Source organism: Heptranchias perlo, chromosome 5, assembly GCF_035084215.1.
Source record: "Heptranchias perlo isolate sHepPer1 chromosome 5, sHepPer1.hap1, whole genome shotgun sequence".
NCBI classification, from domain to species: Eukaryota; Metazoa; Chordata; class Chondrichthyes; order Hexanchiformes; family Hexanchidae; genus Heptranchias; species Heptranchias perlo.
This window is the reverse complement of record NC_090329.1, coordinates 61,772,874-61,789,637: the sequence shown is the minus strand read 5'-3', so window position 1 is coordinate 61,789,637 and position 16,764 is coordinate 61,772,874. Positions and strand designations below refer to the sequence as shown.

At 46.8% G+C, this 16,764-nt stretch overlaps 1 protein-coding gene across 1 annotated transcript in view; it reads right to left on the bottom strand.

Annotated features, from left to right (window-relative positions):
• The window catches only part of fndc4b (fibronectin type III domain containing 4b), a 271,124-nt gene that overhangs the window by 14,705 nt on the left and 239,655 nt on the right, over positions 1 to 16,764 (bottom strand). The window contains exon 4 of the mRNA XM_067984470.1: positions 15,921 to 16,010. Within this exon, the coding sequence (XP_067840571.1) occupies positions 15,921 to 16,010 (90 nt within the window). The remainder of the gene's footprint in view (positions 1 to 15,920; positions 16,011 to 16,764) is intronic.

Below are 16,764 nucleotides of genomic sequence, written 5' to 3'. Positions count from 1 at the left end.
TGTTGAGGTGCAACCCGTCCGGCCTGTGCAGGTCCCACCTCCCCCAGAACCGGTCCCAATGCCCCGGGAATCTAAAGCCCTCCATCCTGCACCATCTCTCCAGCCACGCGTTCATTTGTTCTATCTTCCTATTTCTATGCTCATTAGTGCAAAATATGAATTTATTAATGATATTTACATTTTGATGAGTTTACATTGAGCCAAAGGTTAAATCATTCTGGCTCATGACTCATTGATGAACAAGAAATATTTAGGCATGTCACAGTGCCACCCATGATTTATTACTTAATCCTTTGCGAGAGTATTTTCACAACCATGGCCATTCACTTCTAGAGAGACAGGCACAACATGACATAACGAAGAATATTAAACTGCTTTTCAGATCTTCATGCTCCTAAAAATTACACAATAATTGTACCTCAGATGTATTATATAAACGGAATTCTTTATGAGCAAAGCCATGACTTCCTCATAAATGATTAATTCTTCCTCTTGAGGAATACGATGGCTATAGTACAGTTCCCTATTGCACATCCCCATCTATGCATGACATTGACCCCTGCTATGGAACTCCCTTATATCATGCTATTTGTAACACATTCATGTTGGAACTTCTAATTTCAGTTCTTTACATCAAGGACTCACAAATGTTTAAAGGTGGTCCTCTGAGAAGATGTGGAGAAGCTGTTCATATCTTTTAATGCAAATTTGCAGTAATAACGCTAAAAGTCATCATCTACACATGTCCACGTTTCCCTTTACTGCGCTGCACAGCACCATCATGTTATTAAATCTGAATAGGACGCATTTAACACATTAACCCCCTGCCTTCCATTCAAATTAGCATAGCCTGTAGCAAACAGTCCCCAAGAACCAACAACTCTGTCATAATTGTTTTCAGTGATTTGCAATAATATTACAAAATGCCATTGCCGTTACAAATATTTAAACTTTTCTACGGATGTTTATATCCACAGAAGAAACGAAAATGTGGAAAGAGTGCACTGTATTATGAAAATGACAAAGAACTGCCCTGTGAAATGAAGTGCAGTTCACAGTGCCCAGTACACAACCATCTCCACCATTAGATGGAGATTTTAACTATTTCATTTTCATAACTAAGGGTTGGAGATAACACTGTGTGATAACAGTGGTATGACATTCCCTTGTCTACTATTTCAAAGATGTGGAGATGCCGGTGATGGACTGGGGTTGACAATTGTAAACAATTTTACAACACCAAGTTATAGTCCAGCAATTTTATTTTAAATTCACAAGCTTTCGGAGATTTTCTCCTTCCTCAGGTAAATGTTTCAAGATCTCCTTGAAGCCTACGCATTTATACATATTGAATAATACATGGTGTTTACAGACTGCCCCTGCAACTGCCCGTTGCCAAGGCAATCACCGTGTTCAGACAGAGAGGTGTCATCTGCAGAACCCCCGAATACACATTCAACAAAAAAACAAACAGGGAAAAAAAAACAGAGAGAGGCAGAAACATCCGGAAGGCAGAGAGAGCCAGCAAATGACCCATTATATTAAAAACAGATAACATTTGTTCGCTGGTGGGGTAACGTGTAGCGTGACATGAACCCAAGATCCCGGTTGAGGCCGTCCTCATGGGTGCGGAACTTGGCTATCAATTTCTGCTCGACGATTTTGCGTTGTCGTGTGTCTCGAAGGCCGCCTTGGAGTACGCTTACCCGAAGGTCGGTGGATGAATGTCCATGACTGCTGAAGTGTTCCCCGACTGGGAGGGAACCCTCCTGTTTGGCGATTGTTGCGCGGTGTCCGTTCATCCGTTGTCGCAGCGTCTGCATGGTCTCGCCAATGTACCATGCTCTGGGGCATCCTTTCCTGCAACGTATGAGGTAGACAACGTTGGCCGAGTCACAGGAGTATGAACCATGCACCTGGTGGGTGGTGTCATCTCGTGTGATGGTGGTATCTGTGTCGATGATCTGGCATGTCTTGCAGAGGTTACCGTGGCAGGGTTGTGTGGCGTCGTGGACGCTGTTCTCTTGAAAGCTGGGTAGTTTGCTGCGAACGATGGTCTGTTTGAGGTTGGGTGGCTGTTTAAAGGCGAGTAGTGGAGGTGTGGGGATGGCCATAGCGAGGTGTTTGTCCTCATTGATGACATGTTGAAGGCTGCGGAGAACATGGCGTAGTTTCTCCGCTCCGGGGAAGTACTGGACGACAAAGGGTACTCTGTTGGTTGCGTCCCGTGTTAGTCTCCTGAGGAGGTCTATGCGATTTTTTGCTGTGGCCCGTCGGAACTGTCGATCGATGAGTCGAGCGTCATATCCCGTTCTTACTAGGGCGTCTTTCAGCGTCTGTAGGTGTCCATCGCGTTCCTCCTCGTCTGAGCAGACCCTGTGTATTCGCAGGGCCTGTCCATAGGGGATGGCCTCTTTGACGTGGTTAGGGTGGAAGCTGGAAAAGTGGAGCATCGTGAGGTTGTCCGTGGGCTTGCGGTAGAGTGAGGTGCTGAGGTGCCCGTCTTTGATGGAGATTCGTGTGTCCAAGAAAGAAACTGATTCTGAGGAGTAGTCCATGGTGAGCTTGATGGTGGGATGGAACTTGTTGATGTTATCGTGTAGTCTCTTTAGTGATTCCTTGCCGTGGGTCCATAGAAAGAAAATGTCGTCGATGTATCTGGTGTATAGTGTTGGTTGGAGGTCTTGTGCAGTGAAGAAGTCCTGCTCGAACTTGTGCATGAAAATGTTGGCGTATTGGGGTGCGAATTTGGTCCCCATGGCTGTTCCGTGTGTTTAGGTAAAGAACTGGTTATCGAAGGTGAAGACATTGTGATCCAGGATGAAGCGGATGAGTTGTAGGATGGCTTCCGGAGATTGGCTGTTGTTGGTGTTGAGTATTGATGCTGTCGCAGCGATGCCGTCATCGTGGGGGATACTGGTGTATAGTGCCGAGACGTCCATCGTGGTGAGAAGTGTTCCTGGTTCAACTGGTCCGTGGGTACTGAGTTTTTGTAGGAAGTCTGTAGTGTCGCGACAGAAGCTGGGGGTTCCCTGTACGATGGGTTTCAGGATGCCCTCGATGTATCCAGAGAGGTTCTCACACAGGGTTCCGTTGCCTGATACGATGGGACGTCCGGGTGTGTTGGCTTTGTGTATCTTTGGGAGGCAGTAGAAGTCTCCCACGCGGGGATTACGTGGGATGAGAATGCGTAGGATGCTTTGAAGGTCTGGATCGAAGGTCTTGATCAGTTTGTTGAGCTGGTGGGTGTGTTCTTTGGTCGGATCTGCGGGTAACCGTCTGTAGTGTTCCTGGTTGTCCAGTTGTCGGTATGCTTCTTTGCAATAGTCTGTTCTGTTCTGTATGACTATGGCTCCTCCTTTGTCCGCTGGTTTGATGACGATGTTGCGGTTGGTCTTGAGAGCGTTGATGGCGTTGCGTTGTGCTCGGGTGACATTCTGGACTGTCTTCTGAGTGCGGCTGATGAATCTGGCATTGACGCATTTCCTGACAGCTTGAGCATACATGTCCAGCTGAGGGCAGCGACCCTCCGGAGGAGTCCAGTTTGACTCTTTCCTCTTCGGTTGCTGTACCGCGGATCCCTCTGTCTGCTGTTCCGGATCGTCGATTGTCTCATTGGGTTCGCTGCTGAAATCTTGGGGTTTGTGGTAGAATTCCCGGAGCCTCATTCTCCTGATGAATTCCTCTGTGTCCGCCGCGAGACTAGTGGGGTCCATTTTGGTAGTGGGGCAGAAATTGAGCCCTCGGCTGAGAACTTCGATTTCGTCTGGTTGAAGGGTGTGGTCGGATAAATTGACAATAGACTTCCCTGTGGTTGCAACCGTGGTACCAGGGGAAGCTTGGTCGTTGCTGGTGGTGATGCCGAGTTTCTCAAGCTTCCTGCTCTTGGTTTTCATGTAGGCAGCGTAGTTCCGTTGCCTCGTCTGTTTGGCGGTATAACGTAGCTGGTCTGCTGTGTCCTGAGTACAGGTTGAGAGTATGGACTCTATCTTGGTTTCGAGGTTGTGGCGTCTGCTGTAGAGTTGGTGTATGAGATGGTTGCGGAGTGTGCGAGAGGTACGGCGGCAGAGTCTCTCAGCGTAATCCGAGTTGTATGTGGACTTGAGTGGGTTCGTGATCTGGAGTCCTTTTGGGATCTTGTCTGCTTTCTTGCAGCTCTGTAAAAACTTGATGTCTGTGTCTAAATGCGCGATCTTCTTGGATATCCTTTCCACTGTGAGCCGGCAGTTTGTGGTGTCGATGGTAGTCATGATGTGGAGATGCCGGTGATGGACTGGGGTTGACAATTGTAAACAATTTTACAACACCAAGTTATAGTCCAGCAATTTTATTTTAAATTCACAAGCTTTCGGAGATTTTCTCCTTCCTCAGGTAAATGTTTCAAGATCTCCTTGAAGCCTACGCATTTATACATATTGAATAATACATGGTGTTTACAGACTGCCCCTGCAACTGCCCGTTGCCAAGGCAATCACCGTGTTCAGACAGAGAGGTGTCATCTGCAGAACCCCCGAATACACATTCAACAAAAAAACAAACAGGGAAAAAAAAACAGAGAAAAAAAAACACAGAGAGAGGCAGAAACATCCGGAAGGCAGAGAGAGCCAGCAAATGACCCATTATATTAAAAACAGATAACATTTGTTCGCTGGTGGGGTAACGTGTAGCGTGACATGAACCCAAGATCCCGGTTGAGGCCGTCCTCATGGGTGCGGAACTTGGCTATCAATTTCTGCTCGACGATTTTGCGTTGTCGTGTGTCTCGAAGGCCGCCTTGGAGTACGCTTACCCGAAGGTCGGTGGATGAATGTCCATGACTGCTGAAGTGTTCCCCGACTGGGAGGGAACCCTCCTGTTTGGCGATTGTTGCGCGGTGTCCGTTCATCCGTTGTCGCAGCGTCTGCATGGTCTCGCCAATGTACCATGCTCTGGGGCATCCTTTCCTGCAACGTATGAGGTAGACAACGTTGGCCGAGTCACAGGAGTATGAACCATGCACCTGGTGGGTGGTGTCATCTCGTGTGATGGTGGTATCTGTGTCGATGATCTGGCATGTCTTGCAGAGGTTACCGTGGCAGGGTTGTGTGGCGTCGTGGACGCTGTTCTCTTGAAAGCTGGGTAGTTTGCTGCGAACGATGGTCTGTTTGAGGTTGGGTGGCTGTTTAAAGGCGAGTAGTGGAGGTGTGGGGATGGCCATAGCGAGGTGTTTGTCCTCATTGATGACATGTTGAAGGCTGCGGAGAACATGGCGTAGTTTCTCCGCTCCGGGGAAGTACTGGACGACAAAGGGTACTCTGTTGGTTGCGTCCCGTGTTAGTCTCCTGAGGAGGTCTATGCGATTTTTTGCTGTGGCCCGTCGGAACTGTCGATCGATGAGTCGAGCGTCATATCCCGTTCTTACTAGGGCGTCTTTCAGCGTCTGTAGGTGTCCATCGCGTTCCTCCTCGTCTGAGCAGACCCTGTGTATTCGCAGGGCCTGTCCATAGGGGATGGCCTCTTTGACGTGGTTAGGGTGGAAGCTGGAAAAGTGGAGCATCGTGAGGTTGTCCGTGGGCTTGCGGTAGAGTGAGGTGCTGAGGTGCCCGTCTTTGATGGAGATTCGTGTGTCCAAGAAAGAAACTGATTCTGAGGAGTAGTCCATGGTGAGCTTGATGGTGGGATGGAACTTGTTGATGTTATCGTGTAGTCTCTTTAGTGATTCCTTGCCGTGGGTCCATAGAAAGAAAATGTCGTCGATGTATCTGGTGTATAGTGTTGGTTGGAGGTCTTGTGCAGTGAAGAAGTCCTGCTCGAACTTGTGCATGAAAATGTTGGCGTATTGGGGTGCGAATTTGGTCCCCATGGCTGTTCCGTGTGTTTGGGTAAAGAACTGGTTATCGAAGGTGAAGACATTGTGATCCAGGATGAAGCGGATGAGTTGTAGGATGGCTTCCGGAGATTGGCTGTTGTTGGTGTTGAGTATTGATGCTGTCGCAGCGATGCCGTCATCGTGGGGGATACTGGTGTATAGTGCCGAGACGTCCATCGTGGTGAGAAGTGTTCCTGGTTCAACTGGTCCGTGGGTACTGAGTTTTTGTAGGAAGTCTGTAGTGTCGCGACAGAAGCTGGGGGTTCCCTGTACGATGGGTTTCAGGATGCCCTCGATGTATCCAGAGAGCTTTAAACAGCCACCCAACCTCAAACAGACCATCGTTCGCAGCAAACTACCCAGCTTTCAAGAGAACAGCGTCCACGACGCCACACAACCCTGCCACGGTAACCTCTGCAAGACATGCCAGATCATCGACACAGATACCACCATCACACGAGATGACACCACCCACCAGGTGCATGGTTCATACTCCTGTGACTCGGCCAACGTTGTCTACCTCATACGTTGCAGGAAAGGATGCCCCAGAGCATGGTACATTGGCGAGACCATGCAGACGCTGCGACAACGGATGAACGGACACCGCGCAACAATCGCCAAACAGGAGGGTTCCCTCCCAGTCGGGGAACACTTCAGCAGTCATGGACATTCATCCACCGACCTTCGGGTAAGCGTACTCCAAGGCGGCCTTCGAGACACACGACAACGCAAAATCGTCGAGCAGAAATTGATAGCCAAGTTCCGCACCCATGAGGACGGCCGCAACCGGGATCTTGGGTTCATGTCACGCTACACGTTACCCCACCAGCGAACAAATGTTATCTGTTTTTAATATAATGGGTCATTTGCTGGCTCTCTCTGCCTTCCGGATGTTTCTGCCTCTCTCTGTGTTTTTTTTTCTCTGTTTTTTTTTCCCTGTTTGTTTTTTTGTTGAATGTGTATTCGGGGGTTCTGCAGATGACACCTCTCTGTCTGAACACGGTGATTGCCTTGGCAACGGGCAGTTGCAGGGGCAGTCTGTAAACACCATGTATTATTCAATATGTATAAATGCGTAGGCTTCAAGGAGATCTTGAAACATTTACCTGAGGAAGGAGAAAATCTCCGAAAGCTTGTGAATTTAAAATAAAATTGCTGGACTATAACTTGGTGTTGTAAAATTGTTTACTATTTCAAAAGAGGCAGTAAACCCTTTATTTTAAATTGATTAATGATGCCACGAGAATGGTAAACAAAGGAATTCCACATGAATGTTATGCATTTATATGCTATTGTTGCACAGTGCAATTTTTCCACCCTTTTCTAGCATGTTAAAACAAATCTTGTTTTTTGCAGTACAGTTGGTTTTAGACCTGACTATTATGTTCCTCTGTATCCATTCAAGCTTTCATTTACTAATGATGCATACTGTGTCTTCTGATACATTCCTCTGATTTGACAGCTCGTCTCAAATCAAGCCATCTCCCTTTATGGCTGTTTTTCCCCCAGTCATTGTGCTATTTCTACCTAAAAATGGGGAGCAATACGAATAAAAAATATCAAATTATCCCATGGAGTAGTTGATCATTTTTGATAATATTTCAGGAGTAACTTTTTTGTCATAGGCATTTTTTTTTCTGAATTCTCATCTTTTGTGGTTGTATTTATATGTGGAAGTGCTAGAAAATATTAATAAATAGATGTACATTTGTAACTATGGCTCCAGCTATTTCTGTTATACACTACTCAGGACATAAGGAAGTATTTGGTGAGACACCGAATGTAGTATCCTGCAAACAAACAGGCATATTTGATAAACCTTTAGAGTGTAGCAGTAACATTACTGCTCTGCATATGATACCCTTTTGTTCAGGGACAGTTAGGTGAAGTGGGGGAAGGAGGTGCTGCTTTGCCTTGCTTTTCCTGCAGAGCGGTAGTGGACCTGAGAGCGGTGAGCGGCGGGAGAGAGCGAGACCAGAGCGGAGATATAAACAGCGCGGAGAGAGCGAGACCAGAGCTTACTCTGAGAGCGAGACTCTGAGACCAGCGGCAGTTCGGGGTGACGTCACCAGTCAGAAAGTGACGCGGCACAGGGGAGGCAGCTGATTGGTGAGTAGGTTCAGGTGAGTATTTCTACCATTTTACTGTAAGTAAAGTAATAAGAAAGGGAAGATCTGCAGGTTTTATAGCAGATAGTGTTTTTTTTTTAGTGAACCTAGGTCCCTAGTATAGTTAACATTTTCTAATTTCAACGTAATTTAAAAGGGGTAACTCAGCTAAGGCAAGTCATGGCAGCAGACCTCGCACCCGTGATATGCTCCTCCTGCAAGATGTGGGAAGTCATGGACACTACCAGTGTCCCTGCCGACCATGTGTGCGGGAAGTGTGTCCACCTGCAGCTACTGACCGATCGTATCTCGGAGCTGGAGCTGCGGGTGGACTCACTGTGGAGCATCCGCGATGCAGAGAAACTCGTGGATAGCACGTTTAGCGAGTTGGTCACACCGCAGGTAAAGGGTATACAGGCAGGAAGTGAATGGGTGACCACCAGGAAGAGTAAGAGATGCAGGCAGGTAGTGCAGGGGTCCCCTGTGTCCATCCCCCTCTCAAACAGATATGCCACTTTGGATGCTGTTGGGGGGGATGACTTATCAGGGGAAGGCAGCAGCAGCCAACTTCCTGGCACCACGGGTAGCTCTGCTGCACAGGCTGGGAGGAAAAAGAGTGGCAGAGCTATAGTGATAGGGGACTCAATTGTAAGGGGAATAGACAGGCGTTTCTGCGGCCGCAACCGAGACTCCAGGATGGTGTGTTGCCTCCCTGGTGCAAGGATCAAGGATGTCTCGGAGCGGCTACAGAACATTTTGGAGGGGGAGGGCGAACAGCCAGCTGTCGTGGTGCACATAGGCACCAACGATATAGGTAAAAAAGGGGATGAGGTCCTAAAAGCAGAATATAGGGAGTTAGGAGGTAAATTAAAAAATAGGACCTCAAAGGTAGTAATCTCAGGATTGCTGCCAGTGCCACGTGCTAGTCAGAGTAGAAATAGGAGGATATTTCAAATGAATACGTGGCTAGAGGAATGGTGCAAGGGGGAGGGATTCAAATTCCTGGGACACTGGAAACGGTTCTGGGGGAGGTGGGACCAGTACAAACCGGACGGTCTGCACCTGGGCAGGGCCGGGACCGCTGTCCTAGGAGGAGTGTTTGCTAGTGCTGTTGGGGAGGGTTTAAACTAAAGTGGCAGGGGGTTGGGAACCTGAGCAGGGAGAGAGAGGAAAGCGTAACAGGAAGGGACAGAAGGTATGGAGTAATAGGTAAAGTGTTAAAAAAGGAAAAAGCAGGAACTAAGCGTCACAAAACAGATTTGAAAGTTCTTTATCTGAATGCACGTAGCATTCGTAATAAAATGGACGAGTTAACGGCACAAATAACTACGTATGGGTATGATCTTGTGGCCATTACAGAAACATGGCTGCAGGGTGACAACGACTGGGAATTAAATATGCCAGGGTATTTAACAATCAGGAAGGACAGGCAGGAAGGAAGGGGAGGTGGGGTGGCTATGTTAATAAAGGAAGGAATCACTGTAATACAGAGAAATGATATTGGGACAAAGCATCAAGATAATGAAACAGTTTGGGTGGAGATAAGGAATAATAAGGGAAAAAAAAACATTAGTGGGCGTAGTATATAGGCCTCCTAATAGTTGCAACTCTGCTGGAAGAAGTATTAATCAGGAGATAGTCGGGGCATGTAATAAGGGAACAGCCATAATTATGGGGGATTTTAATTATCATATTAACTGGACAAATCAAATTGGGCAGAGCAGCCTTGAGGACGAGTTCATTGAGTGTATTAGGGATGGATTTCTTGAGCAGTATGTAACTGATCCTACAAGGGGGCAGGCAACCTTGGACCTGGTCCTGTGTAATGAGTCAGGATTAATTAATAATGTCCTAGTTAAGGATCCCCTTGGAACGAGCGACCACAACATGGTTGAATTCCATATCCAATTAGAGGGTGAGAAGGTTGATTCTCAAACAAGAGTACTGAGCTTGAATAAAGGAGACTATGATGGTATGAGAGCGGAATTGATTAAAGTGGACTGGGAAAATAGATTAAAGGGTAAGACGGTACATGAGCAGTGGTGTTCATTTAGGGAGTTATTTTACAACTTTCAAAATAAATATATTCCACTGAGGAAAAAAGGGTGTAAAAGAAATGACAGCCACCCGTGGCTAACTAAAGAAATCAAGGATAGTATCCGACTAAAAACAAGGACATATAAGGTAGCCAAACTTAATGGGAGGATAGAAGATTGGGAATTCTTCAAAAGACAGCAAAAAGTAACTAAAGGATTGATTAAGAAAGGGAAGTTAGATTATGAAAAGAAATTAGCAAAAAATATAAAAACAGATAGCAAGAGTTTCTATAGTTATATAAAAAGAAAAAGGGTGGCTAAGGCAAACATAGGTCCCTTAGAGGATGAGACCGGGAAATTAATGGTGGGAAACATGGAGATGGCAAAAATGCTGAACAAATATTTTGTTTCAGTCTTTACAGTAGAGGACACTAAGAATATCCCAACACTGGACAAACAGGGGACTCTCGGGGGGGAGGAGCTAAATACGATTAAAATCACTCAGGAGATGGTACTCAGTAAAATAATGGGACTCAAGGCGGATAAATCCCCTGGACCTGATGGCTTCCATCCTAGGGTCTTGAGGGAAGTGGCAGTAGGGATTGTGGATGCTTTGGTGATAGTTTTCCAAAATTCCCTGGACTCAGGAGAGGTCCCGGCAGATTGGAAAACTGCTAATGTAACACCGTTATTTAAAAAGGGTAGTAGGCAGAAGGCTGAAAATTATAGGCCAGTTAGCTTAACATCTGTGGTGGGTAAAATTTTGGAGTCTATTATTAAGGAGACAGTAACGGAACATTTAGATAAGCATAATTTAATAGGACAAAGTCAGCATGGCTTTATGAAGGGGAAGTCATGTCTGACAAATTTGCTTGAGTTCTTCGAGGATATAACGTATAGGGTGGATAAAGGGGAACCAGTGGACGTAGTGTATTTAGACTTCCAGAAGGCATTCGACAAGGTGCCACATAAAAGATTATTACTTAAGATAAAAAATCACGGGATTGGGGGTAATATTCTGGCATGGGTGGAGGATTGGTTATCGAACAGGAAGCAGAGAGTTGGGATAAATGGTTCATTTTCGGACTGGCAACCAGTAACCAGTGGTGTTCCACAGGGGTCAGTGCTGGGTCCCCAACTCTTTACAATCTATATTAACGATTTGGAGGAGGGGACCGAGTGCAACATATCAAAATTTGCAGATGATACAAAGATGGGAGGGAAAGTAGAGAGTGAGGAGGACATAAAAAACCTGCAAGGGGATATAGACAGGCTGGGTGAGTGGGCGGAGATTTGGCAGATGCAATATAATATTGGAAAATGTGAGGTTATGCACTTTGGCAGGAAAAATCAGAGAGCAAGTTATTTTCTTAATGGCGAGAGACTGGAAAGTACTGCAGTACAAAGGGATCTGGGGGTCCTAGTGCAAGAAAATCAAAAAGTTGGTATGCAGGTGCAGCAGGTGATCAAGAAAGCCAACGGAATGTTGGCTTTTATTGCTAGGGGGATAGAATATAAAAACAAGGAGGTATTGCTGCAGTTATATAAGGTATTGGTGAGACCGCACCTGGAATACTGCATACAGTTTTGGTCTCCATACTTAAGAAAAGACATACTTGCTCTCGAGGCAGTACAAAGAAGGTTCACTCGGTTAATCCCGGGGATGAGGGGGCGGACATATGAGGAGAGGTTGAGTAGATTGGGACTCTACTCATTGGAGTTCAGAAGAATGAGAGGCGATCTTATTGAAACATATAAGATTGTGAAGGGTCTTGATCGGGTGGATGCAGTAAGGATGTTCCCAAAGATGGGTGAAACTAGAACTAGGGGGCATAATCTTAGAATAAGGGGCTGCTCTTTCAAAACTGAGATGAGGAGAAACTTCTTCACTCAGAGGGTGGTAGGTCTGTGGAATTTGCTGCCCCAGGAAGCTGTGGAAGCTACATCATTAGATAAATTTAAAACAGAAATAGACAGTTTCCTAGAAGTAAAGGGAATTAGGGGTTATGGGGAGCGGGCAGGAAATTGGACATGAAGCTGAGTTCGGATCGGTCAATGCCCTGTGGGTGGCGGAGAGGGCCCAGGGGCTATGTGGCCGGGTCCTGCTCCGACTTCTTGTGTTCTTTAGATTTGTGGTTGGGATCAGATCAGCCATGATCTTATTGAATGGCGGAGCAGGCTCGAGGGGCCGATTGGCCTACTCCTGCTCCAATTTCTTATGTTCTTATGTTCTTATGACAGGCGCATACATGGATAGACTTATTTTGGAGCAGTAATATTACTGCTACACTCTAAAGGTTTATCAAAAGAAAAGCTTGGGCCTCCACAAAGATGACAACAGAATGGGGCTGCTCTTCTTGTCATTAATGTCTGAGGCGTGCTTATTCCCTGCCCTAAAAGGGTAGAGACCCTGTGAAGCTGGATTGCTGACTCCTTTGTACTGCATTGGCTGTAAAGCGTTTTGGGATGTCCTGAGATCATGAAAGGTGCTATATAAATGCAAGTCTTCTCTTTACATTGCCCTGGGATTTCTGGGGCTTCCCTGAGGGTTTGGGGGAGGCTACAATAGGTGTGGGTCTCGTAAATGAGATGGAATGGGTGTTCCAGGCCCTCCTGCTTCATTTTGCCCATTTTGAGGGGCGCCCAAAAGTATTAGGCCTAGGCCCGACACCTAGGCATCTCCAAATGGGTGATTAAAGAGGGCTAGATAGAATCCAAAGATAGGTCCCTATCATCCGTACAGAGATGTCGGGCCAGGGATCAGTGCTGGAGACCTCTAGGTGATATTTTCTCAGGCCTATGGTAGTGTGGTACTTTCTTCCCCACTTCCAGGTGCCAAGCCTTAAAAGGAGGTAGGACTGTGCTGGGAGAGCTTCTGGGCCATGCAAATGACCTGAACCTGCAAATCCAGACGGATTCAGTACTTCGAACAAGTCGTGCCTGACTAGCGGCCAGTCACAGGGCCCACATAAAAATTGGTCCCAATATTTCCGTGACAAAATAAATTTTGCCCATTTATTTATACCAAAACCACATTTCATACGTGAGCTAAATTTTCCACTTGCAGTTGGCAAAGTACTGCTTCAACATTAACCTACCCTCCTCAAGTAGATGAAACCAAATGTTTGGGAATAGATGATCAAAAGGAAAACTGGAGACTGAACAACAACAGTGCTAGATCTGTTATCATGGCCATGATTTTAGCCTGGAAAAATGGGTGGGTTGGAGGCGGGGGGGGGGGCAGTAACAATTGCAAAAATTTAAAATCCGCCCCCAACCCGCCCATTTCCGGTTTTCACTGGGTCGGGACGAGGGCCGGGCAACCAACCCGCTCTCAGGAGGCAGGTCGGGCATTGAAAGCTTTTAGGGAGGTTGCGGGCCTCCATTTTCAAAGCTTTTTTGATTTTAGCCCCTGAGAGCCAGGATTCCCGGGCCTCCTACTTCACGCCACATGAGAGGAGACAAGAAGGCTGGAAACTGCAGGTAAGTGCCGTTATAGCACAGCTTGTGGGCCTGGAGGAGCAGGAGTGCTTCCCCCAGGCCCAACAAGCCTACCTGCAGCGACCCCACCCCCCCATGATCTCTGACCGCCCCCCCCACGATCTCCGATTCCCCCCCATGATCTCTGACTCCCCCTCTACGATCTCTGACTCCCCACCCACGATCTCCGACGCCCCCCCCCGACGATCTACGACCCCCTCCCACCACGATCTCTGACCCCACTATGATCTCCGACCTCCCTCACGATCTTCGGCCCCTCCATGATCTCCGATCCCCCGCGATCTCCGACCCCGTGATGACCCCTGACCCCCCGATGTCAGACCCCTCCACCAATGGCTGATGCCCCCCCCTGATAATTGACCCCCCCCCCACAATGACTGACCCCCCCTGTGGCCAATGACTGACAGCCACCCGTGACTGACCCCCTCCCCCCGATGACTGACCCCCACGGCCGATGACTGACAGCCCCCCGATAACTGACATCCCCCCCCCCCCCCCCGGTGACCCTGACCCCCCCGGTCACCCTTGACCCCTCCCCAATCTAACACTTACCTGACCATGTCCTCTTTCTGGCTCTTCACCCATCCGACTGAGAGCCGGCTTGTCAATCAGGCCGGCCTCTCGGGTGGGAAACCGACAAAAAACAAATGACGTCCTTCCGTCAAAATCGTAAGGACGTCCAGGAAACCCGTACTTTTGGGTTTCCCGTCAGGAATTCCACCCCCCACCCCAGCCCCCTTCCCAGCTCCGGGTTAAAATCATGTCCCATGTGCTTTTAAGGATATCAGCAAACATGGCTTAGAGTCTAAAGTGGCTCAATAATAAGAGGTTCGCATAATAAGTGCACACATCCTCTGTAGCTGTCAGGCAGCAGTAACCATAAACAGTGTCAGAAGTGGAAACCTTTCACTTGAGCATTTGCTTTTGCCCTTCTTATTTTTCTGCACAAATTAAAACCTCAAACTGTTCAATTCACAAGCACTTGCTTTCTTCATGGGAAGCTCTGCATTTTCTTATCTCAAACAGCCATTTGCGAGTGTGCTTTCATATTTATGAAAGCTCAGCATGTTCATAATCCTCAAACAGAGAAGTATGCATGAACTTATCCATTTTATGTCCCTAAGATAATTCCCTGAAAGCCTGTTAATTATATTGGGCCAGGTTTTTCCATATAACGGGCACCTCATTCCCCTCCAAGTCACACATCATTCTGACTTGGACATATGCCAACGTTCCTTCATGATCGCTGGATCAAAATCCTGGAACTTCCTACCTGTTACTGTGGGAGTACCTTCACCGTATGGACTGCAGTGGTTCAAGAAGAAGGCTCACCATCACCTTCTCAAGGGTAACTAGTGATGGGCAATAAATGCAGGCCTTGCTAGCGATTCCCATAACCCCAAAAAGAAACAAAAAAAGGGATAGGAGTTCCTTTGGTCACTATGTGTAGCAAGATCGTCAATGTACTTGTGAAGATTTCTTTTGTATGGTATGAGCTAAAGAGACTGTAAGCACGTTCTGTAGCAACCTGAAATGCTAGGGGTGATTTTTACCATCCCCCCAAAATCGATGTGAAATCAGTGGAGGATCTGTGCTGCCTGCCCAAAACCAGCGTCAGAAGGCTCAAACCATTTTCAGATTCGGGCCTCATTGGCATATTTCTGGCAAGCTACCAAGCACTCAATGAGCACTAGCAGGCATCTCCCCACACCAGGGGAGCCAGAAAATTTGGCAGTTCCATGGGGGAGCTTGACCGGATGTGATTAGTAAAGGGGCGGGGTGGGGGGGGTGGGGAGAGAGTTTCCTGAGGAGGGGCTTACCCAGCGGCCGGCAGCGGGCTGCAGTGTTTTTGTGGAGCCAGAAGAAGCATTCCTGCCGTTTTTGGAGTGGCCTCCAGTGGTCCCCTTAAGGACCGCAGGTTAGGCCACACATCACCTGGTACTCCTGGCTGCTCATTTTTCAGGAGAGACGGGCAGGAGGTAGTTGAAAATCGCCCCTACTGAGTAGAAGAAAACATCATGATAGCTTAACATTGACAAAGTGCAACCAGAGGATCGTTTACCAAGGGGAACAGTTTCTCTCTATCTACTCTGTCTTGACCCTTCATGAGCAACCAGAGGAGAATGTATCAGTGCATCACAGTGCGATTGGGTATAGAATTGGTGACGACTGTTTCCCACATGGTCTTGTCATAAATTAAAGGTGTCATTTGGAGCCCATGGAGTTTCCCCAAAGGCAGAGAGAGAAGTAAAAGCAGTAGAGGAGTGACGTGGGGCCATTGGTGACAGGACAACATCACTCAGTCCCAAAGGGCATTGCCAGCTAGTCAGTACTCATCAATTTTGGCTTAAATAAATCTATAAATATATACATGAATAAATAACTAGCTAGAAGAAGTGTGGCTGACAGAGCACAGGAGTTACTTACCTGCCCACATGATCAGAACTGTCACTATAATGATCATCTCTCCTGTCTGCAGTGGCATGTTCCTATTCATTTCCTGCACTGTCGGGTCATCTGCAGAAAAAGAAAAACAAAGTACTTAGGACACAAAATCCAGCAACAAATATAATGAGCAAAGCTAATTTCTAAAGGATTTCAATGCAATGAACAATTGAGCATATTGTTAAATATGAACATTCTTGGAAAATTCAACACTTCTCCCAAAATAATGGGGTCCAGTAAAATGCATAACTAAATTCCTTGGACAATGATGGGCGTTCCCTGGGGGTTTTCATCCACCTCCATCAATACATAGGTGTGAAGGAGTCGCCATCACTTACAAGCAGCAAATCCTAGCACATTCTATGGATCATCAGTCTTCCCCCTCCCCTTCCCTCCATCTTTTTCTCTCTAGTTTTTCCAAATTTATTAAGCTGTTTGCTTATTTTTAGTGTGCAGTTCTGACAAAGAGTATACACTTGAAACATTGTCTTTTCTCTTTACGAATGCTGACTGATCTGTTGTGTATTTCTTGCATTTTCTGTTTAATATTTCAGATTTCCAACATTTACAGTGTTTTTTTAATTTGTTGTAGCCTGCTGCCTGATTGAGTCTTTTCAACTCACTCCTAAATCCCAGCCCCTCTCCATTTCTCTCCCCTTTAAAAATCTTCTTAAAACTCAACTTTTGGCAATCCCTCCCACCATTTTTTTCCATTGATTCCCCCACCTAGCCTCCATTTGCAAAGCACCCTGGAATTTGTTTTAACAGGAAAGGTGCTATATAAAAGCAACTTGTCATTGCTGAATGGTGTGTAAATCTGCAGCTT